This window comes from Cynoglossus semilaevis, chromosome 6 (assembly GCF_000523025.1).
Source record: "Cynoglossus semilaevis isolate Cse_v1.0 chromosome 6, Cse_v1.0, whole genome shotgun sequence".
In the NCBI taxonomy this organism is placed as follows: domain Eukaryota; kingdom Metazoa; phylum Chordata; class Actinopteri; order Pleuronectiformes; family Cynoglossidae; genus Cynoglossus; species Cynoglossus semilaevis.
The window spans coordinates 2,701,497-2,729,202 of NC_024312.1; the positions used below are offsets into that span (position 1 = coordinate 2,701,497).

Consider the following 27,706-nt stretch of genomic DNA (forward strand, 5'->3'; position numbering starts at 1 on the left):
AACAAACCCTAAAACACTCCTTTAAATAACACCCAATAACACACAAGTGAGACATTTGTTTAAATATGTATTTATACATTTTATATATACAAGACCTGTGGAACATAAACATTCTTTAAAGATCAGAGAAATTCAGACCAAAGAGGAAAATGGACCGTTTACAGTCAAAATACATTTTCTTTAAATGCCAAAAATATTATTATTTTTTTTGTTAAAGAAAAGGCCAAAATTCCAAAGTGTTGGGATTCTGCTTTGTTAGACATCAGAATTCCCACTTAAATGTTCAATTTCTCTTTCGGTACAAGGTCAGAAAATTGTCTTTACTTTACAAATAATTTCTATCCCCCCCTAAAAATACATTTTAAAAGAATTATTTTTTTTGGTCTCAGAGACCTGAACCTTCAACCCCAGCTAGACTAACAGTCTACACTGACCCGGTCCACAGTTGAAGGTCTACATTCAAAGTCTTCAGAGTAAACTTCCCTGATTCACCTGCAGCCACACACACATCGTCAATGCCCCCCCACATACACACACACTTTTCTTTCAGCCCAGGGTTCAGCACTAGAGGTCCTCTCAGTGTTTCATCTCATCTTTGACTAAATTAATTAAAGTCTTCATTTCCTACAAAAGTGGTTGTTTGAGGTGTGCGCTGAGCTTTTGCTGCCCCCTGATGTTGAGAATTAGCCTGAGACACACAGACTAATTTCCTGGGACTGATTTTTTTCCCAATGCAGTCTGTGGCTGCTCCCCACGGGAGTAAAGGCCAAGGCTAGTGTTTCTAGGATGGTCAAATGTTCAGGAGGCTGGCTAATCAGCAGGAGGGGTGGAGGCGCTGTAATCTTCACTGGCTTTAATTTAAGTATGAAGCTTTCAGCAGAGACACCAGCAGAGTCTGTCTCCAGGACAGAGTTTGGACAACAGTTCATCTAAAACTTCCTCCTGAAAGACAGAAGTGTCAGAGTTAAGCTGCAGTTGATGAAGGAACAAAGAGAAAAAAAAACAAAAACAAAACACCAGTCCTTCCACCCAGAAACTTGTGGAAAATGTATTCACTGCAAATTATTTCTCTTTGTTTGACAATCCACTAGGTAGCAGCAAAAGGTTGTTAAACTAAGTAATTTGAAAGTAGAACATCATTACATTGCATTACATCTTTGTGTTTTTGTAAAGTATGACTCATGGCACAAGTGTAAGAAGTATGAAGTACTTATTTCTTGGTGGAAAGTTTGTACCGAATTGACTGAATTTGATTAGATTCCTATAAAACACTGCACCAACATTTTCTTTTTGTTTTTCTACCTGACGTCATTGACGATGCCCTGACATTTCTCCTGTAGCGTCCTGCTCCATGCTCTCCTCATTTTCATCATCGTCGTCCTCCATCCTCTCCTCCCTTCCTTTGTCCTCTTCATCTTCCCTCCTCTCTTCTGCCCCCTGGTGTCCCCGCTGCCTCATGCTGCGTCGTATCTTGTGAGCTGGGCCTTTTCTTTTTGTCAGAGTCTGAGCAGAGGTGGAGGGGGGAGATGTGGTGCCACAGGGGGAGGAGGAGGAGGAACAAGGTGAGGGAGGCTTCAGAGGATCAGCGTTAACGGAGGCAGACGTAGAGGTGACAGCAGCAGATGTCTGAGGGCAATCCGATGATTGGTGAGCAGTGACTACGGTTGGACACAGTGTGGACGAATCAGGAAGAATAGAGCAGCCGGCCGCTTCAGTGAGTGCGCCACCTGCAGGAGGAGAATCTGAAAAAAAAAAAAATCTTAAAACATTCCACATCAAGTGAGCAGACAGGTTGATCATGTGACTTCTGCTCAATGGTTTCCTCTTACCAGGACCACTGCTGGTCTGAGACTCATCTGTCATTGGTGGCTCCGCCTCTTCCTGGATCGTTGGCACCGATGCTAATTGACCTGTAATGAACACACACACACACACACACTGAGTAAACGTATACACCCAAATGGAGGAATTTCTTTCAGTGAGTTATTTCAACATAAAATTCAACAGAATATTACAGCAGTACACTCCTGTAGCCTGTAGGGGTCTCCACTGACAGAGAGAGAAGCTGAGACTTACTGAGTCCTCTGTAGTGCGACAGCTGCTGGTAAACCTGCTTCATCCTCTCGATGTTGAGGCGACTGCCCTCCGCGTGGTTAATCATAGGTTTGGGATAGTCCACGCCCACCACACAGTTGGCCGCCTTCTGGACCGACTCTGGTGCGTTCCACGGCTCGTAGATGTAACGGTTGGGATAGTCCTTCAAGATGGGAACGTAACGCCTGCGGGAAAAAGCAGCGCAAAGAAGAACAAGATTTAACAATGATATTATTGTCTAAAACTAGTATTAACGACAAAAACAACAATAACATTAATACAGACTAGGAGCAAGAGACCAAAACTTTCAGAGACAAATCCAGTGTTCTTTGGTTCCTGTCCCTGAACAGCAGTAGTATGAAGGTCACCTGATGTAGTCTCCTGACGGGTCGGTTCTCCGTCCAAAGCCCACGGGACAGTAGCAGTGGAAGAACTGCTGGAAGAAGGCGCTGCAGGACAACCACATCCAGCTGCCAGCATTAACGCTCCAGTCTGCATCCAGGAGCAGCTCCTCAAAGACCTTCAGAAAAACACACACACACACACATGTTGCATGACAACCAGAACCAGAACCAGGACCAGGACTGTATGCTGCTGACCAAGTTGGTACCTTCATTCCACTCTCCCAGCTGATCCACAGATCTCCTCTGGTCAGGAAACAGGCCACAGCGTGTCGGGCCAGGTGGTGGATCCAGCCTTCCTGTCTTAACTGGGTCATAATGGCGTCAATCCATGGAAAACCGGTCCGACCCTCCGCCCATTTGGCCAGTGCCTCTGGATTCTGATCCCATGGGATCTGGAGCAAAAAGGTGAAGAGAGTGTGGCGTTTAGAGAAGTCCTGTTGGAACGTCGGCGTCCAGTCACCATCCCTGATGGTCATCAGTGATGTCATCAGTAGAGCGCCACCATCACCCACCTGCACACAGATGGGGTTTCCCTCCATGCGGTCAAAGTTGGGGTTGTTGGTGGCAGCAGTGTAGAAGAACTCCCTCCACAACAGCTGACCAAACAGAGACGGAGGAGGACTGGAGTGTTTCCGCAGCTGAGGGGGGAGAAAGGGGAGGACCATAGGAGGAGGAACCATGACACACCTGCTGGTTCGTTTGTGTGCGTGTTTGTGTGTGTTTGTGTGTGTGTCCTGTGTCCACACCTTCATGTACAGCTCTCTCAGGTTGTAGTACAGAACCCGACAGGATAAACAACCGAAGCGCAGGTACGGACTCAGACCAGTGGGACTGGCGTAAAGAGAACAGGTGTTGATCCGAGAGTGTTCTAGGTTAGCTACCCACACCTGGGGGCGGGGGGGTGGGGGGGAAGGAGGGGAGAGAAGAGGGGATGGATTGGTGATTGGGGGAGACATGGGAAGCAAGAGGAATAACAGAGCGAGGGGTAAGGAGTGAAGGAGAGATTAGTTATTGTTCTCGGTCAAGACCTTTTTTTTAAACTACTCTAGGCTAACAGTTGGACCGTTTTTAACAATAAGCCCTGTGTGGCTAACATTTAGCTTTTATTAAGCTAACATTAATTATAATCTTTGCAAACTGGATTCACTGTCATTCTATGTAATACAAAATTAAAAACTAAGAACATCCTTTCTGGTGTGTGAGCGCCACCCTAGGTCCTCTGAGGATAGTGCAGACGTTCACCTTCTTGTCCAGATGTTTGTTGAGTCGGTCCAGAGCTTCTGACTCTCCTCCTCTCCACACAGCAGGAGGTAGACGTTCTGTCCTGAACCCTGAAACACAGAACCGGTTTTAGACAACATGAACCACAACTTGAACCACAAAATAAACAACAACAGTCTTTACTAATTCAACCTGTAGTTTGTTTGTTTTTTTTGTATTTTTCCCCCCATAAAATAGACTTATTTCAGATCTTCACATCACTGAGCTAAGGAAGAGCCCACCACCAGGGGGCAGCATGTTGGTCAGACATGAAGATCTCACCCAGCTCCTCCAGCGAGGGAATACTGTAGAGCTGCTCATGGTTCTCAGAAATCTTAGTACAACACTTTTCCATCTGCTGCTGAGTGATGACAGGCAGAGGGCGCCGTGGCAACTCCAGCCGACTGACGATAGTCTGGAAGCGTTTGAAGGTCAGAGGAGGACTGTTGTTGTTCATCTCAATGATCCTGTTGCAAAACATCAGAGCAGGAACACAGGGGTTGACTTCAACACGTTCCTGGACCCACTTTCAAACACTAATGTTAGGTTTTTGATTTGCTAATTTTACTCAATTTCTGAGCAGTTACTTAACAAGCTATCATTAAATCTTTACTGCAAAAACATTTCTTTAAAAAAAGACAAACACAAAGACATACAGACACGAAACACACAATAAAACACACATAAACACACAAACAGCGTGCTTGTGTTTCTTACGTAAGACAATGCTGTAAGAGCCTTTGAAAAAACTCAGTGCTCTCTGTCTGTGCACATGGCAAGGGTGTGTGACCTGCGGTAACAGGGTTTGACCTATAGGGGGCTCTGTTTCACACAATACCGGCTGATAACAACCAACGACTCGTTTGTTTCTTTTAAAAACACCAGGGTATGTTTGTGAAACTAAAGACGACAGGGACGTCAGTGGACAAAAAAAAAAGACGTTTTCACCGTCTTCTGTCAACAGTATATTATATTTATAAACCTTGTGTTTTATGTCACTGTTATACTTTAGCAGATTAAAGTTTTAAAACAGCAGTAAACAATATGAACTAAAATCACTGCTTTTCTCTATGGACTTTGGTGTAGGAGAACGACTACTTCACAAACATCAGTTTTCTTTAAGAACAGTTTTCTCCAAGGGTTCAATAAAGTATTTCTGGTTCTGAATCTGGTGCTTCTGCCTTGGTGTGTGCGTGTGTGTGTGTGTGTTCCTGCTTGTGTAATGATGGGGTCATTATTTATTTTTTGAAAAGCACTACTGTTGTGGGGTCACTCTGCCCTTCTGGGGGGTCTCCAGTGATGGAGAGAGGAATTCAAGGTTCAAGGTTTAGTTCAGAGTTAGGGTTGGGTTAGAATTAAGATTTGAACTAATTAAGGTGTGGTTTTGTGTGTGTGTGCAGTCGAACCTGTCCAGGTTGTAGAGGGTGTGTGAGTTCCTGACAACAGTCTCCACTCCAAACTCCTGAGCCATCTTGATGATGGCTCCATCTCTCTCTTTCCCATAAGGCTCTGGGTCGTACTCAAATGTTAGCCTGGTCACCTTCCACTCCTGCAGCCAAACAGAGGAAACGCAGTCCAAAGTGAGAACAACATTAACAAAAAAACGACTGACATTGTGGTTTAAGAGAGAGAAACAGAGAATTGTTAGCCAAAAACAGTTTGAAAGATGCCAGCTAACAGTCGAGGACGAACTGAATAAAGCTACAAGTTAGCACAAAGATAACAGAACAGCTGACCTTAAAGAGTCTGGGAAAAACATCCGTGGGTTGTCCTCTGATAACAAACAGTCTGGAGTTGAACTTCTTCAGACTGTTGTCCAGGTCCTCCAGAGCCTCCCCGAGAAACCTGCACACACACACACACACACACGAACGACAAAGATGTGTTAGAGAAAAGTTGTTGGGGACAGTCAGTATTGCAGACCTGATCAGTCACAATGAATCAATTCCCTATCTTCAGTGGGAGCATGTAAAAAAAAAAATCATCTTGACTATTTGACTTTTTTTCCCAAAAAAACAAATGAAATCAAGTGTATCTGTCTCTGATTGGCTCATTTCTAGAATATATTTATTTTACTAGAAATATTATACTCTGAATAGGTTTATCCAACCAGACTACAAAATATATTTATTTAACTAGAAATATTATTTTTTTTACAATTAGACACGAGATTTCATTTAGTGACATTGTTACTTACAGTTACACGTGTGACCCGTTTTTCCGCAACATATGTACGTCAGAAAACAGTGACGTAAAATAATGATGAGGTGATGCATGGATGCTGATGTTACAGTGCTGTCGCCTGTTAGCATCTTCTTTCAGTAATCCACGTTAGTTGTTAGTGGTAGTTAATAATCGTAAAAAACCGACAATTTACGACCCTGTTCTCAACACAACCTTCTAATAACAACAGCCACAGGACGACGTTAAACGCTAATGGACACAGTCATGTTTCACTTTTCTCTGTAAATAAATCACTTTCATTAGTTCAATATCAACTAAAACATTAGCCGAGTTGAACAGAAACCACAAGTAACGCGGTTAAACGTCATACTTATTGTGTATGGTGTCAATGCTTTGAATTAAAACGTTAAAAAAAAGAAACTGGGGAAGTGCTGTTTTCTATACAGCAGATTGGCGTAATGAGTTAGCATCGGCTAACGGTGGTGTAGCAGAGGCCCGGGCCCTGAACTCCCGCACAAGCCTTTAAACCCCGCAAACAATCAGTGTTGACAGCAAAAGTTAAAGTTAAAGACGAGTCGCAAACTGCGGGGGAAAAACTCACGTACCTCCAACGATTGATTCCCACGTTAGCGGCGCCAGCGAACCACGGGTCCAGAATATAAACACAGCGGAGCGTGTGCGCTGCGTTCACGGCCTCCTGTAGCGCTGGATTATCGTGCAGCCGCAGACATTTGCGGAACCAGTGCACTGAATTCACCGCCATGGCTGCACTCCACACTTCACTCCATGGTCAAAATAAATAATATGGCAAAAAGAAAATATGACGAAAACGTAAAAAAAAAAAGGAAACGTTTCTGCCTCAGAACGAAGAAGAAGCTAAGACTTTGGCAAGAGGAGTCGAGTCGAGTCGAGCTGCCGCGGGATAAACCAAGGAAAAGTTGCATCTGTTGTCAAACAGAGGGGGCGCGGTCAGGTGACCGGAGGGGAGGGTTTTGTTATTAAAAGAACAGTCTCTGCTGCCACTACCGCCGTTCAGAAATGTATATTAGAATTCAGATAGAAGTAAAATAGATACATATTTATTTAAATAATAATATACAATAAATAATATAATAATATAGCTTTCATCCACACAAAAGTGGGGAGGGGTTAAAGTAAACATTTAAAAATTCCAACATTTAGACAATTTGTATTTCTAACAACTTGACCAGTGACAACAGTAGACAGTGTCCAGATACATGAAGGATTTCAAACCTCGACCAGGTGAGTGTTTACCAGCTGTCAGTCATGTGACTCTGATGAGGCCAATAATGAGCAGCAGCTGCGGCTGGACTTTAAAAGCAGCATCGAACCATCACACAGACAGTGACGGAGCTGCTGGAGTCAGGTAAGAACTGTGGTCCTCTGACTGGTCTTTGTCACAGCAGGTCTGTTGAACCGTGGTGTCTTTGTCTTCCTCTCAGGTTGTTTTTGAAGGACAGCTTTTTCACCTTGTCAAACAAACAAACATGTTGTAAGTAGACTGCATTTGTTGTTGAAGTTTTTCCTCTTGTGTCTCTGTGCTGAGTCGACTAAACTCCTGAGTGTCGTGCAGGATGCTGTGGCTTCTGTGTCTGCTGGTTGGAACCATCAGTTCCGGATATGTCAAACAACAAGGTGAGACGATCTGCCTCAGTCTGGGGTTTTATTTCAGCGCTGTCTGCAGGTGTTAGGCCAAAAAACGCCAATGCTTTTGATGCTTTAATGCTCTCCTGCCCCCTGTTGGTTCATGCAAGAATGGCATTTAATATGGTGCCAGTTACATTTCCAGACCTGAAAAGGTTTATAGTAGTATGTCTGATATTATCTACCTGATATTAGCATTATATGTAATATCTCTAATGAAAACCTTCACAAAATGGGTGACCTAAAAGTAATTTTGGGGATAAACGTATATAAAAATTAGTCACTAGATGGCAGCATTGTAGCTCGTTTTGATATAGTCACTAGATGACAGCATTGTAGCTCGTTTTGATTATCTATAATAATAATCACAGGGAAGTTAAAATCAGACATCCCTCATTTAAATACTGCACAAACGTGGTAAACAAACGGTATCATGGAAGATTCTTAACAGGCAGGTTTATATCTGACTTCTCCCCCCCTTCATCCTCCTCTTCTCCCCCTCGGCAGCTCCACAGATGAACCCACCTCAACCCTGGGGACAAGGACCAAGCTCTTACCCCAGTCCAGGTGTTGAGGTCTATGCTGCCCCTGAAGAGGGTGGATACCCAGATGAGGACACATCTTCCCCTTACGTTGGTCCAGTTTTTTCAGAACCTGAAGTCCAGGAAACCACTGAAGGTTCTGAGGAGGAAGAACCGGTCTTCAGTGACGTGTCTAATCTGGAGCCCGTCTTCTCCATCAGCTCTCGTTCAAGTTACCAGAGAGGAAGAGCCATGTTCAGCCAGAGCCGCTACATCCCAGGAGCCCCAGCCCCTCCTCCACCCATGCCTGTGTTCAGAGTGAGCAGCTCCGTCCCACTGAGGCGCCGTCCTGCTGATGTTCCTGTAAAAGAAGGCTTTGAGTAGAACTGACCCACTACATTAGACCCTGACCACTGGACCTGACCTCTGCTCCTGTCTTTACAGGATCATGTGACTGAACTGAATAAAAATGTTACAAAGATTTCTTGCCATATTTTTATTTATTTTTCCTCCCAGTTCTCACTTAGCATTATCTGCTAAATGTTTGAGCCGACCTCTGCAGTACCACTCCTGGCCAGCAGCTTATTAACATTAAAACTTTTAAGTTTGAGCCATTGTTTCACTCCAAAAAGAAAATTTGGCAGAAAAGCTCTAGACCAGCATCAGAGTCAGAGATCAAGAAGCACCAAATGGACCCAGGACCTAAACCAGCACCATCTTTGGTGCTCTTCAACCATCTTTGGCCTCTGTTTCAGTCTCAAAAACCTAATGTAATGCATTTCTAGCTTTCTTTATAAGTATATTTAAATAGTACTGTATTCAAAATGTACTTTATAGCACAATGCTCTTTAACCCAATATATAAATATATTACTCCTGGACTTCCCTTCTTCGTTCTACATAAAGAACTCAAAGTTAATATTCCTGAACTGTTGAACTTTTTATGTAAACTTGGAACAAACCAACAGCCTTGATTTTGATGTGGAAACATTCCTTTTTGTCTGCTTTTTATTAAATTTCACATTTTGTTCTAATCTGTTAGAATGTATTAATCTGTCCTAGCCTTTATACACTTACTGTATTCCATATATTTAAGACTTTAATAGTTTTATTGAATTTCTATACTTGTTTATGAAAGCAGTAACAGGGATGAGTCGATTGAGGGGATTTTCTTAATTGAAAGGGTTTTAAGCTCCAACAAATAACTAAGTTACATAAATTAATGTTGAAATTAAAAATGATAAAGTTCTATCAAAATCAGTGGATGGTTCTAGAAAACTGACAGTTACCATTAACTTTACTGGACTAGCATTCACTTTGTTTGTCACCTGACCTTATTATAGGCTGACATTCTTCCCTGGGCAGATGACGATGACCTTTGTCATTCTTTTGTATGGGTTTCATAATTAGAGATATTCACAATTCAGTTGTGGAGTTTTTAGTTTTTAGACATCTTAAATTACATTCTGACTAGTCAAAATGATGTTGTGGAAATCTCTAACTGGAATTACAACTAGTCTCAAATAATTCCCACCATCCAAAATGAAATTACACCAAGTCCAAAAGATGATATCAACAATGTTAGTTCTGGATAGTCAAACTCATTTGAATGTTAAAACGACTTCAGTTCAGAAACCTCCCTGAAGTCCTCAGTCCCAGATCAGTTAGCTCATAAATAAACATAGTTGAAACTCCAGAGGTTCCAGGGTTGGAGTGGGTTTGGAACCTTCTGGAGCTCAGGCTGAACCTGTGAGATGGACAAACCAGGAAGTTAAAAAAAAAATAAATAAAAAAGCAAGTCATTAAACAGATTGAGTTTGTAATGTTTATTCTGAGCAGGTTCAGTTACATGACAGCTGTGTTAGAGACAGGTCAAGTCTCAGTCAGTTCTACTCAAAGCCTTCTTTTACAGGAACATCAGCAGGACGGCGCCTCAGTGGGACGGAGCTGCTCACTCTGAACACAGGCATGGGTGGAGGAGGGGCTGGGGCTCCTGGGATGTAGCGGCTCTGGCTGAACATGGCTCTTCCTCTCTGGTAACTTGAACGAGAGCTGATGGAGAAGACGGGCTCCAGATTAGACACGTCACTGAAGACCGGTTCTTCCTCCTCAGAACCTTCAGTGGTTTCCTGGACTTCAGGTTCTGAAAAAACTGGACCAACGTAAGGGGAAGATGTGTCCTCATCTGGGTATCCACCCTCTTCAGGGGCAGCATAGACCTCAACACCTGGACTGGGGTAAGAGCTTGGTCCTTGTCCCCAGGGTTGAGGTGGGTTCATCTGTGGAGCTGCCGAGGGGAGAAGAGGAGGGGGGGGGGGCAGATATAAACCTGCCTGTTAAGAATCTACCATGACACAAAACCTGACAAAGACGGGGGTCTGGGTGAACCTCAACCCTGGGGGAGAGGGGTCAAACGCTGATACCTTTCCTCACAGATCCACACAGGACCGTTCCCACCAGAACACTCAGAACACACACCAGTCTGTGGAGACAACACGTGACTCGTCAATATGACAGTTCAACTTCAGTGAAGAGACGGACGGCAGCGGTCAAAGGTCATTTATGGCGCCATCTCCAGGAGAAGACGCCTAAACGCTTCAATCCCAGCAGCTGGTTCAATGTACGGATCAAAGCGGTGACTTTGAAGATGTTTAAATCAGTGTTTATGACCGACCACGTCGATCTTATCTCTGTTTACAGCAGGGTTTAGGTTTTGTTTCTTTAGTTTCACTTCCTTCTATTTCTGCTCTCAGGACAGAGTTACCGTCAAACTAAGGTGCAAGGTACAGAACTGTTACTGGGAACTCACCGCATCCTGCTGACGATGATCAGGTGACTCCAACACACAGTAACGGACTGATGGTTCTGATCAACAGGTGAAGAAATACAGAGGCTGAGTGAAGGTGTTTCAATAACAACAAAGAAGAGAAAAAAAACCCCCAAAAACCCAACAAGTCTGCGTTATTACCTGCAGCAGCGCCGCTTCTCACAAACACCATGTGCTCACGGCTGATTTTATAGCAGCTGATGGTGATGACGAGCACCTGTGATGATGATGATGATGATGATGATGATGATGAAGAGTTTGTGTCTCTGATTACTGCCGAGGAGGAGGTGAAAACACCTGAACACAGGAGTGGAAACTACAACTCCTGTGTCTGAGGGAGAGTCTAACAGTAGACAGACATGACAACCAAACCCTGCCACAGATTAGAGCGAACTGTTACCTGGGAGACAGCAGACGTTGTTAGCCTGACGACAGTGAGAAGCTAAAGCTAAATATGGGCTAAATATACAGCGGGTGATAATGAAAAAATGAAACTGTTGACGAAATAAAGTTGTGGTTGAATTAAACATCTGTGTTTTAGGGATTGGCTGTAGTTACCTCACTGTACCACTGGGAGACACACACACACACACACAGCTAATTTCCCAAAGGATTCATAAAGTTCTATATTTCTACATGCACACACACATTCCTGATAGAATAGAGAGTGTGTCCAGTTCATGAGAGGATGATTTGTGTGTGCGTTTCATTTTTGTGTGTAATGCCCAGCGGTCCTCCATCTATGCTCATACACTCCTCATCTGTTGGGTGTGCCCATTCCACTCTCCCACTCCTGACATGGCCCTGCTCTTCCTCCAATGTCCACCAGGTTCTTCTCTTTCTTCTCGCCCACTCCTTCCCAGGAGTTTTCTCCTCCAGATGTTTCCGGACTCTGGGCTCACCATAGTTAACTCCTCAGCTAACCCTGGACTCCTCCGACCCAGCCTAGTTTATGGGAAGAGCCGTGAAACTCCTCACACACTCTCTCTCCCTCTCTCACTCACTCTCGCTCCTCACTTCTATCCTGGAGTTTGGATTCCAAAACATTCCAGCACCTCCACCATGTCCAAGAAAACCCACAGGTCCAGGGTGGTGGCCGTGGTCCTGGTGGTCCTGACCGTGTCTGTCATCGCTGCCATCGCCACCATGGTGATCTTCTTCAAGATCCAGACAGCAGACATGAACCCGACTTCTCGTCCCACCATCTCACCCAGCACGACACCTGCCCCGCCCGTCACCCGCCTTCCCAGGAGCGTCATCCCTGATCGTTACAAGATCTTCCTCCATCTTCAGTTCTACACCAGGACACCGGAGTTTGAGAACACCACCAATGAAAACCAGACTGAACGCTTCACTGGCAACTCCACCCTCTTCTTCAAGAGCGTCCAGAGAAGCAGCGCCATCTACCTGCACAGCAGCAACCTGACGGTGTTTGACTCTGTGGTACGGAACGTGGACACGGGGGAGGTTGTGGAGTCCAGGGTAGAGTACAACCATGAGTGGTCGGAGTTCCTGCAGGTCAGCCTTGGGCAGGCACTGGAGGTGGACGGTAACTACAGTCTGTCGCTGAAGTTTGAAGGATGGATGGCGTTTTTGAATGGAATGTTTCTGAGCATCTATGAAGAGAGAGATTCAGAAACTCTGAGGTAAAAGAAACTTCTAAAGGGTTTTCTCATCACATGTTTGTTCTTCTGACTCGTCCAGACTTTTACAAACCACCATAAGATTGAAACTAAGCTAAATGAAACAGAATTGCACAAACATTATCTTACAAGCTCAAAATCCTAATTTTTTTTGTTTTTTAAAAAAGATTAATCTGCATACCAAACACTCTGAGTCCCTTTTTCTGGGAATGTCCTTTATTATATATTATAGTTATTATAGTTATGTAATATCTGTAAGAATGAAAACCTGATAACGCAAAGTCTGGTTTCACCAAATAATGATAGGGAAAAACAGCTGTATATGCAAGTATAAGCCACTAGATGGCAGCATTGCAGCTCATTTTATTAATCTATTTTAATAATCAGGGGATTGTATGGAGAATGTTGGTGCCAGAAACTCATACAGTGGTTTGAACAGATAAATAAATAAATATTACTGGGTGCTCAATAGTATTTGATCCCCCCCTGCTTTAACCCATCGCCCTAGTTAGCAGGGGGCACTTACCTTTCTTCACCACCAGGTCACCACTGCCCTGCTATATCGGTATGGTTGATATCGGAATCGGAATAGTGTTATAACGGTGTATCGGATATCAGCAAGAAGGTAATATCAGACATCCCTATTTTTATCCTTCTTACTCTTCACTTGTTAAATGGTTTTTCCCAGATTTCTGGTGGTCACCCACATGCAGCCCACTGATGCTCGCAAAGTGTTTCCCTGTCTGGATGAACCGGATCTGAAGGCTGTGTTCCAATTGAACGTCATCCACAGACGAGATTCCTCAGTGCTGGGAAATGCTGAAATATTTGGTAAAAGAAAAGAAGAAGAATTTCTGGTCAGTATTGTTGCGATCGTACTTCGTACTCACCGCGTTCTTCATCTCCCTTTTCCAGACTCCAGCATCATCGATGACGAGTGGAAGATTACTCAGTTTTACCCGACACCAAGGATGTCCACGTACCTGTTGGCCCTCGCCGTGTCCGAGTTCACACCCACGCCATCTCTGCACGACCGTGTGCAAATTAATGTACATCAGTGAAAGAGGAGGAAAAAAACTTTAGTTTGATAGTTACATCAACTTAACCTAACCCTTATCTTGGACGTTAGCTCAGAAGTAAAAGTTAGCCCTTTAAGGGCAAGGCCAAAAGATGCCTATGGCTAACTTAATAATAATTTCAGCCTAGTTAGCAATAACGCTAGTTAATTAAGTTAAATACTTAATTTGAAATATTAAAAAACCAGAACATGATTGTTGTTGTTTTTGTTTGTTGTTGTGACTGTTGTTGTTGATGTTGCTCCAGACATTTGCGCGACCTGAGGTCACAGCAGCTGGCCACGCCCTCTTTGCTGCCAACATGACTGGGAAAATTCTGCAGTTCTTTGAAGAAATGCTGGGAATCAACTACCCTCAGAAAAAACTGGGTAAGTTGTTGTTTGAACCAGAACCAGGACCAGGACCAGGACCAGGACCAGGGGTAGGATTTAATCTTCAATATAATTGGAAGGTTTTTTAGCGGGACTTCCCAGATATTTTCTCACAGAAACTCAAACCTCTCTGTGGTTCTTCAGACCAGATCGCTGTCCTGTACCTGGACCCAGAAATCGCTGCCATGGAGAACTGGGGTCTGATCACCTACTTGGAGGAAGTCCTTCTGTACGAGGAGGGCGTGTCCTCGCTGCTGGACAAGGAGACCATAACTGAAATGATCGCTCATGAATTGGCTCACCAGGTCAGAGAAGAACCTGAGGAGGAACCTGGGATGTTCTGTCCTTTTTCTTCTGTCTTCCTCTTCTTCTTCCTCTGCTTCTTCTTCTTTTTCCACAGTGGTTTGGAAACCTGGTGACCATGAAATGGTGGAACGAGCTGTGGTTGAACGAAGGCTTCGCCACGTACATGACCTACAAGGCTGTGGACCAGGTGGAACCCCATTTTAAAACGGTTCGTTTGTTCTCCAACTTTCTTTAAAGGAACACTGAAAAACACTGTTGGTGTCTGAGGAACAAGTTCTTCCCACGTTCTGCTCCAACACCTGAATGTCACGTCTGGGTTTAATAGTGGGACACAACCAGTGTTTTAGGTGCATACTGCCACCTACTGTAGTGTCATGGTATGACCAGTGACTTTTTGAAAATACAGCCTGCTCCTTAACCGATGTAACTGTCACAGATTTGTATCGATTCTTAACCCATTTACGATGCATTGTTACATCCCTAGCTAGTGGTTGTTTGTAGCTTTAGCTATTTTTTCTACCACCCCTCAGGAAGAGACGGCAATGGCAAGACACCTTCAAGCAGCATTTAGTCAAGATGTTCTGGCCTCATCACATCCTCTGATTCCGCCACCAGAAAAGGTTCAGACAAACTCTGAGATCAAGGACATGTTTGATGACACGACCTACACAAAGGTTAAGAAAAGAATAAAGATCATTTTTAAAAACATGTAATCTGTTTTTATTTACATCACACAACTACCTTCTCTCCTGTAGGGGGCAATGATACTGAGAATGTTGGTGGACATCGTGGAAGAAAGAGTTTTCAACAAAGGAATTAGAGTGAGTCACGTATTTAAGAGGGGACAGAAGATTTTCACCTCCCCAATTGAAATACTATTCAGGGCCTGGTAATATTTGTTTATCTGTTCAAACCACTGTATGAGTTGCTGGCTGTAGCATTCTGCACACAATCCCCTGATTATTAAAATAGATTAATAAAATGAGCTGCAATGCTGCCACCTAGTGGCTTTGGCTCAGCTGACCGATATTACCAGACAACCTTAAAAACAACAAAAAGCAAACAGACGTTACACCTGTGTTGTTGGTGTGTGTTTTAGTCCTACCTGTTGGACTTCAGCTACAGGAACTCGGAGACCAGGGACCTGTGGAACCACATCCAGAAGGTTCTTATCATGTCAGTCTGAACCATGGCCACTCAGGTCTGTGGTGAGTCTGACCTCTGACCTTTGTCCTAGGCTGTGAATGAGGATGGAGGTCACACTCGTGTGGCCGAGGTGATGGAGTCGTGGACAACCCAAACTGGTTATCCTGTCATCACAATCAACACCAGCAACGGAGAGGTTTCCCAGAAGCACTTCCTGCTCAACCACTCCTCGGAGTCCAGGTCAGAACGTCGGGAACTTCCGTGGCTAACAGTCGACCTTAACCTTACATGTACCTTAAGGCACTGTTTCCCAAAGATTGGGTCGCGACCCTCAGATGGGTCGCAAGAGTTTACGAATAATGTCTATTGATTTGGGTCACGAAGGTTTGTGACTTTTAAAATATGGGTCCCCTGAAAATTTGGGTAACACTGCCTTAAAGTACCTAAGAGTTAGCATAAATAGGCAAAACATCAAGTTCAGGTTTAATATAAAAAAACGTTGTCTTGTTTTTTCTCTGAGTCCAGTCTTTGGTGGACCGTTCCCATCAGAGTGATGTCCAAGTCCTCTGGACCGTCTATGGTCTGGTTAGACACCGACAGTACAGGTAACACAACACAACACCTGTGGGTTCCTGGACCCAAAACAGTGAGATGGGCATGGACATGCTAAGGGTTAGCCAAGAAAATATATAGTTGAAAACTAACAGAGATTTTTGTTAAATATATACGAAATAACACCACATTTAGCCAAACCATAGATAAAAGATTGAAGGGCTTATAATTCATCTAAAGATAATCCAATCATTTTTGTAATAAAAAAATTCTAAAAGATACTTAAATATAGCAAACTGTAATTCTGAATAACATGTCAAAAATCTCACTTTTAGCTAAACTGTAGGGTGCTAATAGCAGAATGTTGAAGACCAGATGTTTAAGTTAACCAAGGGGTTAAAGCTAAAAAGCCACTCAGGTGACTAGACATAAATAAAATCAATAAACAGCCAAACTTTCTCCTGTGTCGTTAAATGTTCAAATGTGAAACAGTGAAAAAAGAGGAATTAATTTCTAAGAACGAAGACTGGGTTCTGGCCAACGTCAACTGGACTGGTTACTACAGGGTCAACTACGACCCCGGAAACTGGCAATCACTGCTGACTCAGCTGGAAACAGAGCCACAGGTGAGCCAATAATGACTCAGCACATCTCGGGCCATAATCATGAGTCAGCAAAAGATCAGAAAAAAAAAACATTATTCAGCAAAACACACGAGAAAAGATGTTTCTGTCCTACCACACAATCTCTGTGTTTTGAGTTAGCCATGAGTCAGCATAAGACAGGACAACGAAAACCATGACTCAGCAAAATGGGACAGATGCATCATCAAAAACACTGTTTTTAAATATAGAATATTGATTGTTTTCAAGTGTTTAAGCAACTTTTTTTTTTCATTTTAAACAATAGAAAATCCCAATAATGAACCGAGGACAGCTGATCGACGACGTCTTCAATCTGGCCAGGTAACAACTGTGATTGGTTTTATCAAGACTTTTTATTTGGCCTCCAACAATCCAATAACTCCAATATTAATCTTGTTTACGACGGTCACTCGTGAGTGAACTTTGGCCTTTGATTTTAGCAGGAAGTTGTTGATTGGTGGATGAACCTGATTTGTTTCCTGAACATCTTCTTCCTCAGAGCCAAACTGGTGAATGTGACGTTAGCTTTGAACTTCACGCGCTTCCTTCGTAAAGAGACGGCGTTCCTGCCCTGGGAGTTAGCGATTAAGAACCTGAAATATTACGTCCACATGTTCGACCGCTCAGAAGTGTACGGACCTCTGCAGGTGATTAGCTCTGCGCTGAGTCAGCATTACCAGGACACTCCACCCCCCCCAACCCCCCACCTGCATTAGTCTCTTCAGGTTCCTCTTGTGATTGGTAATCACTTCAATGCCTCAGTGTCTGCTCTGTCACTCTGTCTCCCCCTGTAGGCGTATTTAAGAAGGCAGGTTTCTGATCTATACCACTTCTTCAAGAACTACACGGATATAGCCGCAGTCCCGCAGGACCACACCTCACAGTGAGCTTTGAATTCTTCAACTTTTGTTTACATACATGAAATTTACCAAAATTCAACTAATAATTATTTTTATATAACGCAGCTCCTAAAAACTACAATTCAGCCACTTTTGTAAAGTAGATAAAAGTTAGCTAACTTTAGTTAACTCAGTAATGGCTCAAGCTAATCCCTAAACTCAACAAAGCCTAATATAGTGTTAAGATTAGAATAGTTTGAACTTTATTAATCCCACCCCCCCCACCCCCCGCCCCCGGGCGATTTGTGGTTATAAATATTTGTGATTTTGTTCCACGTTAATTTCATCGTAGACACAACCAGGTCCTGGCCATCAATCTGGGCTGCTCCAGTGGACTGCCTGAGTGCGTGTCGATGGCTAGAACCATGTTTTCTGAGTGGATGAACAACACCGACTACAGGTAAAAACCCCAACTGCACCATCTTTAGAATTTTTACTCCTTTACTAAAGTTGGCATTTTTTACTCCTTTACTAAAGTAATGAACTGCTACTACATTCCGGTGTTAGCATGCTTAGCTTGGCCAGGTTTTTGGGCCCAGATTTCTTACCTAGAGTTCAATAATGAAGTTTGTATGTGTCTCTCACTCTTCCTGTCCAAGTATCCATCCCAACCTCCGCTCTGAGATCTACTGCCACGGTGTGGCCGCTGGTGGAGTTGCAGAGTGGGAGTTTGCCTGGAGGATGTTTGAAAATTCCATCGACATATCAGAGAAGGAACATCTCAAAGAAGCACTGTCCTGTACTAAGAAAATACCATCTCTCAACAGGTAAAGACCAAAGATCTGGACACAAACTATCAATTTCACCAAGTACCAGGAACAGTTTCCAGCGTAATGACTGTAGGGTCCCAGATTACCTGGTACTTTCCTGGTGCTGTCAATGGTTCCTGCTCAATATCCTCCTAATATGGTTTCTGTTGAAAATCACACATGTGGAACGAATTATCTGGTATTATTTTTTAGCAGTAGAACCGTTGATTTAATCAGTACTATACCTGTTCTTCCAGGTACCTGCAGTACACTTTGGATCCAGAAAAAATCAGACTGGCAGATGTTGCCTCCATCATCAGCTTTGTAGTGAGGAATGTCGCAGGACAAGCACCGGCCTGGGACTTCGTCAGAGCTAACTGGGACTATGTCGAAAATGAGTGAGTTCCTGGTGCCTCTGGGGGGGGGGAGATGAAATAAATAAGGAGGAAAGAAAGGACAGAAAAAGAGAAGAAGGGAAGGGAGGAAGTAGGATGGAGTGAAGAGTGGGTGGAGCCAACTCTGGCATCAGACGTTGCTTTTGATCCTTGGATCTTTCCCAGAATCCTTTGATACTTCAAAACAGGCATTCATGCAATGATATGTTTGTTGACAGTTGTTGTTGACACAAAGACTAACAACAAGCAGTGAGAATTCTGAAAGTGGACCACTGACGAGAACTAGCCTGAAATAACGGTCAAAGACGAGAAACGTACACAAGTCAAAACACAAAGTAAAAAAAAACTCCACGACAACACACTGCATTTTTCAAACCATAAAAAAGATGGCGAAGAGTAGTCGTGCAACTCTGCTGCCCCCACAGGGTGTGGAGGAGAAACAACTGTATTGAAGCAGGAGCAGGAAAATTAGTAGTAGTAGTAGTAGTAGTAGTAGTAGTAGTAGTAGTAGTAGTAGTAGTGGTGGTGGTAATAAACCAAGGTGGTCCCAATGTAAAGCCCTAATAATGTACAAGAAGAAGAAGTAGCATCACTGAGTTGTGGCCGATTAAATCCAGAGGAAGAAAATAGAATATATTGTTTGTGAAGAAAGACGCCAGGACAAATGCAGTGATGCATCATGGTAGACGGTGAAACCATTCATGAGAGTCGACGTCTGACCTGGAACATTAGCTCTTTTTTTAAGTGATGGGAGGAAGAAATGCAACGTTGTGGGGGTCAAGTGCTGACGAACACCAAATCAGGCAAAGGAGAACCAGGAGTGGATCTTCTGACACCAATGGAGACGTGACGGCGTTTGTGAAGGCTAACACACGAGTACGGACGCCAACGGCAGCCCGACAGACAGTGAAGAAACGGAAAAGAGGAGAAGAGTTCAGTTCCCCGAGGAACACGGTGGTTGACATAGACGAGGCTCCGTCCTCCTGCAACAACCAAACACCTCCTTCAGCAGCTGAGGACCAGCTGAAGAACACCAGGACCAGAAACTGGGGCATTCCGCCCTTCCTCGGAATAACCATGGAAACACTTCTTACACAGTGCATTTCTGAGTCGTATCCTTCGGTGAAGGAGCGGAAAATCGTCATCTTTAACATGACTCCACAAAATGTCAGTCTGCTGACGGAAACGGTTTCTTTGATCGTAGAACTGATCAGCGATCGGATCATCGAAGAGGTGCTGCCCAAAGCCGTCTCCAGAGTCAGCCTAAGGAAAAACTGCGAGAACATCACCGTGACGGAGGAAGAAATTTTGGAATGCCTGGGAAACTCTGTCGACTACGGGCTGGAAGCGGCGCTAGGTCTGCGTTCACAACCGGCATCTGCGTACAGAATGAGGACTTTAATTGCAGCCGAGGTTACCAACAGGGTGAATTCCGCGCTCGCTGTCGTCACTCAGTCGGGGAAACTCCGAGTTAAGCCTCCGGTGAGTTTAATGGATCCCAAAAGTGTGGTCACACGGTTTGCGATCATTCTGCGTCTCGCTGATCCAAAAACACCCGAGCCATTCCCTGAAGACTCCCGAGACCAGGATTCAGTTGGTTCTTCAGTTCTGAGTGAGATGACATACAGGGATCAGGAAAATCCAAGTCTCTGGAACGACAACTGCGACCAGGCCAGATCTGAATCTGAAGATCTCAGTGAAGAGGATTTCCCTCCAGGCAGGTCTGGATTCCAGGACCTGGACTCGGCAGCCAATCCTTGCTCGTCCCACTTGGAGTATAGTGACGAGGAGTTGCTGGAGAGAGACCGTTACTTTATCGCTGCCTTCCTACAAAAACTCTTCTCCTACATCGCCAAACGTGGTGGGAAGCGGCGACAGTTGTTTCTCACGAACATGACAAGTTTACGTGAGCGTCTGGAATCGAGGACTGTGGGAAAACTCAGTCCTGTTTTCCCAGACAAAGTCGAGAAAATCCACAAGAAGGTCTACAGGAAGCTGGTGTGGCAGTACCTGTCTGCACGTCGCCTGGCAGAGGCCATGTTTGCCGGAGACTGGCACTTCGAGGAGCACCTCCTGCGGATTCTGAAAGAGCAGCTGCAGGAGCGGGAACAGGTCTGTTCTCTGGGGAGAGTGAGTTTTTTCAGCAGTAGAAGAAACAAAAAATGTTTCCCCTTGTCATCCTACTATGGAGACACCTGCCAGGAGAACGCGTCCACCTCCTCCTCCTGCTCCTCCTACTCGCCTGACTGGCAGCAGAAGAAGTTGAACCTGAGGAGGTTTTCGTCCATGGACCAATTCTTGAAGATGTTTGTTGTGAGGTAGGGCCACGCAGTGGAAAAGTGGCTGGTGCTCCTGCCTTACCCTGTGGTTGTTTTGATGGATTCCAGAAGAAAAGACCTTTAGTTAAAAGTTTGTATATATATCAGTGACTGGTGCGATTCCAGAACCTTCTCTGTGATGAACTTCTACAGCTCCTCCAGGAATGTTCTCTGCCACAGTCACAGTTTAAAGTAATAATAAACAAGTACCTGAGGAGGGAACTTTGTTCTCTGTGGTTTTTATACGTTCGTCGTCTGTTTCTCCCAACAACACCACCGTAGAAGCCCGTTCTCCAGATCAACATCTCCATGTTCACCTTCTGTGTTGTCTCAAAAATGTGACCATATGATATGATACCGATCACGATGCAGGATCAACCATATGATATATCTGTGCAGTATCTCAGTCATGAGGCGGTGGTTATAGTGGTGCAGTGGGAGGATTCTCACCTGCTCAGCAGAAGGTCCTGAGTTGGATTCCAGCTTGTGTCCAATCCCAGGGTAGGTTGTACCAGAAGGTCAACTGCGGTGGAGACGAGCCAGAGATGATTTCATCATACTGAGATGAGATACTGTAATATCACAAAGTGTTACGAGCCGTATGTCATGACATAGAGACAATAAAACCCAGATGATAATGACAGGTTCAAGGTCATCAGTTTCCCTCGATACCAACAAGGAGCTTTATGTACAGGTGAAAACTTCTCTGTCCCCAAGAAGAACCACTGATGTAAAGAAAGGAACTCTTTCCAGTTCCTGTTTTTTCTCTTCTGTTGTTGTTTCATATATTGACAGTTAACCAGGTCAATCAGACCAGACCAGTTTGACTTTGAATCAGAGCAGATCAATGGTGATGTGAATATGTCAGAAAAAAAACCCCAAAAACCTTACTTACTGTCTCCTGCCACCAGGGTGTCTGCAGGGCTGCTGGAGAGCATCACCAGTCGCTTCTCCACACAGTTTGAGCTGGAACAGGTAACTCAGCTGCTTCAGTGACCGCTGGACGGCTCAGTGTTTCTGTTCCTCTTCATATCTCTTCGTTTGTCTCTTCTTTTTTTTTTTGCAGATGCAGCAGTTTTTCGTGGAAAACAACATGCAGCACAGTGTCGATGCCCAGAAATGCATCGAGGAAGTCCAGGTCAACATCCAGTGGGTCCACGAGCACAGAGACATTCTTCACCGGTGGTTTCTACATGAAGCTGCAGCGTAGCACTGACGAAGACATCGTTACAGCGTTGTCCTGACGCTAACTGCTCATGATGGAGCAATTTCACTTTTAGTCATGTTGGACATTTTGCTCATGATGGATCAATTTCACTTTTACACACATTTGAAACTGATCAGGCTAAACTGATCCAGTTAATGTTGTAATCAATATAAAATCATCAATATTTTAAATCCAAACTTTTAAAATCTGCATTTTTACTATTTTTATAAACAAGTTGTTGCTTTTTTATATTAAAGGAGTAAGGCCGACAATATTGGACATCTCTAATAAGTGTTTTATGACAAATCTTTATTTTGATTAAATACAAATTTGTACGTTTCATCAATTCTTTACTGATTACTTAGTCACTTTGAGATAATTTTAGTTTATTCCAGACTTTTGACTAGTTTTTTATAAAAAAGCAAGATTACGTAATAGTAATTGTTGGCAAACTGTTTATTTTGTTCTGAACATTTCAGGTTTAAACAGATTATTTAAAAAAAACAGAATTTTATTTAAAGCATTAGAACTTTGACAAAAACAAATAAGAAAACAGATCCTGATCTGGATATTAACGGCAGTGTTTGAGAACGTTACCATTTTCTGTGTGAGATGTTTTTCTCTGTCTTAAAATCACTGATTTTCTCTATGAGATTTGGTCCAAGTATCTGAGCTGCAGTCTCTCAAACTCAACTGTCACCTCAAGGTCAGGGTCGATGGGCAAAGGTCAAGATAGCTGAAGACCAGGTGGAGATCCAGGGGAAGGTGAAGTGGACTCAGTCCTCCTGAGGAGAAGGAGAAAATAAAATAAATAATAATATTTACTGACTGGACTAATTAAAGGTGAACTCACCCATTCATCCTCCTCTGCTCCTTCACCTCCTGCTCCTCCTCCTCCTGCTGTCTCCTCCTTCCTGGCCATGATCTTGTCCGTCCACGATCCTCCAGCCTTTTCATCTCCAGCAAAGTTACACCTACTAACTGAGCCATGGTCTAGTTTAGCTACGGAGACTGGAAACAAAACCATATCAAGGAGCGTCAATGATTTAGCAGCCAGTTAAAACAGCCAAGAGTTAGCTTTAGTAGCTAATGGTTAGCTTTAGTAGCCAAGAGTTAGTTTTAGTATCTAAACATTATCTATTGAGAAACTAAAGCTAGAGTAGCTTTAAAATTAGCCAATGCATTATCTATTGAGAAACTAAAGCTAGAATAGCTTTAAAATTAGCCAATGTAGCAATATGGGAAATAGCGAAATATTAGCTAAAGCAGAAGATGAGCTTTCCGAGGGTTCACTTTGGCTTCACCTTATAAATTAGCCTCAAAAAGTCTCTATTTCACACATAAAATTTCAAAGTGAATCTAAGTTAGGCAGAGATTTGCTAACATTTAGTTTAAACATATGACATTTTCTCAGACTATCCAATTCCAAATCCAAAGAGAAAAGAATGATTTTAGTCCAGATCCTCACATATAAAGGGACCGTTCCCTCTGGTTCTCAGTCGGACTTCCTGTCCCATCTCCAGCTCAGTCTTTTCCATCTCCGTCTCTGGGTACCAGAAGGCCCAGGAATTCATGGGTCGGTGCCTGTCGGTTATTTTCACTAGCTCGTCCTTGTTGACTATGGCCGATAGCTCCTCATGGGTCAGACGGTCAGACTCACCTTTAGCTTCAACCTCTGGAAGGACCAGTGACAAGAACTTTTTAAAGACTGAAGAATCAACACACCAAAATATCTGATGACTAAAAGTAAGCCAAAATATCCAAAAGTGGCTAAGGCCAGGTAGACGTTGGACAGAAACGCTAACACATGGCTATAATGTTAGATGTGAGTACGTTGGACTGTGACTTACTGTAGGAAGACATCAGGAAGCCAGTGTTCACCTTCCTGCTGTCGCTAAAGTTTGGTTCCACCTCATTACCGCTGGAGTCAAACTTTCTCCTGTGGATACGTGAGGGTTGGACATAGAGCACATAGAACCGGACCTGTTCAGAACCAGACATCCAGGTTCAGAGACAAACACTGAGGGGGACAGGATTGATTTTGTGGTGATACCTTCTGATGATTGATGTCGGTGATCTGGTGTCTGGAAAAGTCCAGGACTTTTCCTTCCAGCAGGAGTCCCGGCCCACTGTGAAATTGAACCACTAGTAAATTAAAACGATGGTTTAAATAAATTAATTAATACACACACACACACACATATACAGTATATTTCTATATATATAAATATAAAACACGTTGTTATAGAGACGTACAGTATGTTGAGTCAGTTCATGTACATTCATGTACGCCTATGTACTTTTCGAACTCACCGCGGCGTGTCGCTGCGTGCATTAAATGACTCCAAATACTGCACGTCTTTACAACCAATTGCTTTAAAACGCAGATTGATGAATAATTCTACAGTCGTATACAGACGCAGCTGAACATTATGTGTGTTATCTGTGTTATTTTGGAACGTTGTCTCGGTGGAAATTATTTACGTCTTAACAAACCTACCTCTGGTGTTTGGCAGGAGACCACGCGTTGTCAAAGTTTTCGTTGTGGACCGGTTTGTTCTGTAGAGACGTGTCGTGGTAAATGCGGCTCATAATTTCACTTTATTTACATAGAACCTTTAGTAACTTTTCTGCTTTCTTTCCACTTCCTGGTTTGGTTTTCCCTTTTCCCGACTTCCTGTTTCGTCACTGTCAAGGAACGCTCGGTGCTGCATTCGGGTGCGCCGTCGGCGGTCGGACAACTTTTACCTACTAAAAAATAAATTATTATTATAAAATATTATAACAGTTCTGTATAAATTAGTGAATTTTCTCTAAATGAGTTTTGACTCAGAATACTAGTTGACTTGTCATATAAACAACAACCGTAACACAACAATAATGCAGTATATATAATATATATTAACATATATTAACGCTGCCTCCTTTTAACCCTTTTATTTTTCAACAAAACATTCCATTTAAATATGAAATGACAATAATAATAATAATAATAAAGCATTTGTTCGCTGTAATGATGAAAAAAAGTCTTTAATAAACATGTTCCCGTTCTTGTGTCTCCTCACTACTCGGTTCGTAGCTTCTCAGCTGGAGGTTCAACCATATGTTACGTCGCTGATTCCAGTCGCCCGGAGCCTGGACTTCATACAGACGCTCCCGATGTTCTACGTGATGCTGAAGGAACTTTCTACACACTGAAAAAAGAAAGATAAAAACACAGAAGTACCTGTGAGTATTCAATGCAGTACTGACTAACCGCCATTTCACAGCCAATCAGAGACAGTATCACCTGCGGCCATGCTATATGATAACGGAGAACTGAGGCCCAGGAACTGCTCTGAGGAGAACCAGGTGCAAAAGTCCTGCAGAATCTCAAGTCCAAAGCCCCGCCTCCTGTAGCCCCGTCTCACCATTACTGTGTCCAGAACAGGAAGCAGAAAGCAGCGGCCGCTCCAGCCATCGCACAGACTTCCTGTTTCACCAGGGACAATTTGAGAGAGTTTCAGTGACTAAACCCCCCACAGAGAAAACCAATGCTATCAGGTCCCACTGACACAGGAGCTGCGGGGGTTCACTTCTGCCTCCAGAAATAAATCTGTGGTTCTACCTTCACTTCAGTGACACACAATGACCACAGGAGGCAGCAGTGAATCAATAACTGCTCTTTCTTCGGCTTTGAATCACAGATTATTTTTTAAATATAAGTAATTTTAGTCCAGATTGAGCTAGTTTTAGCTATTCGTACTAATTTTTGTATGTCAACACACTTCACTGAAACACAGTAAAGAAATACAACTGTTAGCCAGCTAACTGCTAGGTTCAGGGTTTTCTTCCATTGCCTTCGCCAAACCTTTGAGTTTGATGGTGTAAAAACCGACCGCCTGTCCGTCTCGCCACAGAAGTTTGCTTGTTTCGGTGCGGGGGTGAAGAGAGAACAGCGCCTGCTGCTGGTGAGGCCTGTCCACCACACGACTAAGCAGGAACATGATCACCCTCTCCACCATCGACTGCACCTGCAGAAAACACACTCACTGGTACAGGTGAAAACAAACTTATACCTGTCAATAACTTTCTGTCGTACCCTCGCAACAAATCAGTGACGTACCAACACTAAGCCAGATCTTGCATCACAGGAGGTTTGTAAAACGCTCTCCACGCTCCACCACTTCCCACAAAGAAACAGCGCAGCCACTGGAGAGTCAAAGACATGACACTGTCAACAGTTGTTTTGTAGTGAAGGTCTGTAATGTTGGGCCTGTCCCAGTGTCACAGCACAATCACCGCTGACTGTGTACCAGTACACACTGACTGTGTACCAGTACACACTGACTGTGTACCAGTACACACTGACTGTGTACCAGTACACACTGACTGTGTACCAGTACACAGGTTAGAACAAAGTCCTGTGTCTTTAAACCTCGTTCAGGATCCTCAGGGTGTTGAAGCGTCAGCACTGAAGAGTCTGGTTCTTCATCGTCAAACAGCGGAACCCTGCGAATGTTGTCTTCGTCTATTTTTATCTGTAAAAAATAAAAGTTAAAAAACACATACAACACAGACAAACTTCAAAATGTAAGAAATTTCCACTTCCACCTTCAACGTCTGCGATAAATGAAACCACAATGTTCCGCTGGAGGTGGACTGCGTATGTTCCATGTAGCTCTGAGATGGCGATGACATGACCACATCGTTTAGGGTCAAGAGGTCAACGGGAAACATGATGTCTTCACAAAGGAGAACAAATGGCGATGACATGACCACATCGTTTAGGGTCAAGAGGTCAACGGGAAACATGATGTCTTCTTGCCTTTTGGTACAATGACATACAAATGATTAGCTTCTTATTTAAATGTTTGCTTTTGGTTTTGTCTGTAACCAAGGTTCAGTGAGAAATAAAGGCTAACACATTAATTATTCTATATTTGAAAACGTCTGTTTTTTTTTTGTGTGTTCCAAACCGGAAGTTCTCAGTTGTCCAGATATGGTTTGACGGATACAGAAGAGCTGAACGATCGAACCACCACACGCTCACACTAAATAACTTCTTTTTTTATTCCTAGGTTTAAACATTGACGGTGATTTATTTAACTAATGTAAATATGAATTTGTTTTCTGACTTTTATGGTGACACCTGTTTGACTGACATTACGTCACTCAAAGAGGGCGTCGTTATTTCGTACTGTTTGCATGTCTTAATGTTTTCATCCCGAAAAACTTAACGCTAAATTCCCAACGTAATTAAAGACAAACGGCAGACGAAAATGTTACAGCTCCTGTCGCTGTGATTAAACTTACTTCACGGTTTTACGTCATAAATGTGCAGTTTTCACTTGTCACTAAGCTTCCATTCTACGCCACTGTACGTGTTTCTTCACTGTCAGGTTCCTGAGCGTGAGAAAAGTTCACAGCAGGAAATGGACGAGATGGGCTTCAAAACAAAAGCTTT

The 27,706-nt window shown here is 43.5% G+C and overlaps 5 protein-coding genes across 6 annotated transcripts; 2 read left to right on the forward strand and 3 right to left on the reverse strand.

Moving 5' to 3' along the window:
- Positions 1–34: 34 nt before the first annotated feature.
- On the reverse strand, positions 35–7,106 carry cry2 (cryptochrome circadian regulator 2). Its single transcript, XM_008311224.3, has 13 exons — positions 6,548–7,106; positions 5,495–5,603; positions 5,165–5,307; positions 4,041–4,225; positions 3,741–3,829; positions 3,245–3,385; positions 3,011–3,136; positions 2,705–2,890; positions 2,463–2,614; positions 2,077–2,279; positions 1,830–1,910; positions 1,303–1,742; positions 35–942 (listed from the first exon to the last, which is right to left on the reverse strand). The coding sequence occupies exons 1-12, from the start codon at positions 6,703–6,705 to the stop codon at positions 1,309–1,311; spliced, it is 2,007 nt and encodes a 668-aa protein (XP_008309446.1). The 5' UTR covers positions 6,706–7,106; the 3' UTR covers positions 35–942; positions 1,303–1,308.
- Positions 7,107–7,234: 128 nt separating this feature from the next.
- On the forward strand, positions 7,235–8,611 carry LOC103379620 (uncharacterized). 2 transcript variants are annotated; one of them, XM_008311222.3, is made up of 4 exons: positions 7,235–7,329; positions 7,406–7,455; positions 7,537–7,598; positions 8,112–8,611. In XM_008311222.3, exons 2-4 carry the CDS (start codon positions 7,451–7,453, stop codon positions 8,510–8,512), a joined length of 468 nt encoding a protein of 155 aa, XP_008309444.1. In that variant the 5' UTR covers positions 7,235–7,329; positions 7,406–7,450; the 3' UTR covers positions 8,513–8,611. The 2 variants fall into 2 exon arrangements, with proteins under 2 accessions (XP_008309444.1, XP_008309445.1); XM_008311223.3 differs by having other exon boundaries at positions 7,238–7,329; positions 8,115–8,611.
- Positions 8,612–11,228: 2,617 nt separating this feature from the next.
- LOC103379629 (aminopeptidase N-like) lies at positions 11,229–22,342 on the forward strand. The gene is made up of 20 exons (XM_025056473.1): positions 11,229–12,600; positions 13,286–13,428; positions 13,513–13,646; positions 13,921–14,041; positions 14,189–14,349; positions 14,445–14,558; positions 14,881–15,024; positions 15,106–15,171; positions 15,450–15,515; positions 15,588–15,736; positions 16,022–16,101; positions 16,541–16,674; positions 16,958–17,013; positions 17,192–17,339; positions 17,487–17,575; positions 17,884–17,991; positions 18,191–18,358; positions 18,598–18,738; positions 21,965–22,028; positions 22,120–22,342. The coding sequence occupies exons 1-20, from the start codon at positions 11,753–11,755 to the stop codon at positions 22,261–22,263; spliced, it is 3,078 nt and encodes a 1,025-aa protein (XP_024912241.1). The 5' UTR covers positions 11,229–11,752; the 3' UTR covers positions 22,264–22,342.
- Positions 22,343–22,646: 304 nt separating this feature from the next.
- On the reverse strand, positions 22,647–24,972 carry arpin (actin related protein 2/3 complex inhibitor). The gene is made up of 6 exons (XM_008311220.3): positions 24,761–24,972; positions 24,314–24,389; positions 24,111–24,243; positions 23,729–23,935; positions 23,114–23,271; positions 22,647–23,045 (listed from the first exon to the last, which is right to left on the reverse strand). Exons 1-6 carry the CDS (start codon positions 24,850–24,852, stop codon positions 23,037–23,039), a joined length of 675 nt encoding a protein of 224 aa, XP_008309442.1. The 5' UTR covers positions 24,853–24,972; the 3' UTR covers positions 22,647–23,036.
- A 133-nt stretch (positions 24,973–25,105) lies between these two features.
- Positions 25,106–27,685, reverse strand: fam169b (family with sequence similarity 169 member B). The gene is made up of 7 exons (XM_008311218.2): positions 27,555–27,685; positions 26,854–27,005; positions 26,678–26,780; positions 26,366–26,451; positions 26,111–26,273; positions 25,550–25,732; positions 25,106–25,454 (listed from the first exon to the last, which is right to left on the reverse strand). The coding sequence occupies exons 2-7, from the start codon at positions 26,977–26,979 to the stop codon at positions 25,291–25,293; spliced, it is 825 nt and encodes a 274-aa protein (XP_008309440.1). The 5' UTR covers positions 26,980–27,005; positions 27,555–27,685; the 3' UTR covers positions 25,106–25,290.
- Positions 27,686–27,706: the final 21 nt, after the last annotated feature.

Bases quoted from the DNA above. Each gene is read 5' to 3' on its own strand.
- cry2 (XM_008311224.3), bottom strand. From the start codon at position 6,705: ATGGCGGTGAATTCAGTGCACTGGTTCCGCAAATGTCTGCGGCTGCAC. The intron at 2,280-2,462 runs GTGACCTTCATA...TTTTTCCCGCAG, and splicing joins CCGTCAGGAGACTACATCAG to GCGTTACGTTCCCATCTTGA. The intron at 1,911-2,076 runs GTAAGTCTCAGC...TGTTCATTACAG, and splicing joins GTCGCACTACAGAGGACTCA to GTCAATTAGCATCGGTGCCA.
- LOC103379620 (XM_008311222.3), top strand. The intron at 7,599-8,111 runs GTGAGACGATCT...TCTCCCCCTCGG, and splicing joins CGGATATGTCAAACAACAAG to CAGCTCCACAGATGAACCCA.
- LOC103379629 (XM_025056473.1), top strand. From the start codon at position 11,753: ATGGCCCTGCTCTTCCTCCAATGTCCACCAGGTTCTTCTCTTTCTTCT. The intron at 14,042-14,188 runs GTAAGTTGTTGT...GTGGTTCTTCAG, and splicing joins CTACCCTCAGAAAAAACTGG to ACCAGATCGCTGTCCTGTAC. The intron at 15,025-15,105 runs GTTAAGAAAAGA...TCTCTCCTGTAG, and splicing joins ATGACACGACCTACACAAAG to GGGGCAATGATACTGAGAAT.
- arpin (XM_008311220.3), bottom strand. From the start codon at position 24,852: ATGAGCCGCATTTACCACGACACGTCTCTACAGAACAAACCGGTCCAC. The intron at 24,390-24,760 runs GTAGGTTTGTTA...TCAATTTCACAG, and splicing joins TCTCCTGCCAAACACCAGAG to TGGGCCGGGACTCCTGCTGG. The intron at 23,936-24,110 runs GTAAGTCACAGT...TGGTCCTTCCAG, and splicing joins CTTCCTGATGTCTTCCTACA to AGGTTGAAGCTAAAGGTGAG.
- fam169b (XM_008311218.2), bottom strand. From the start codon at position 26,979: ATGTTTCCCGTTGACCTCTTGACCCTAAACGATGTGGTCATGTCATCG. The intron at 26,274-26,365 runs GTACGTCACTGA...TGTTTTCTGCAG, and splicing joins CAAGATCTGGCTTAGTGTTG to GTGCAGTCGATGGTGGAGAG. The intron at 25,733-26,110 runs GTTTGGCGAAGG...CTGGTGAAACAG, and splicing joins TTACACCATCAAACTCAAAG to GAAGTCTGTGCGATGGCTGG.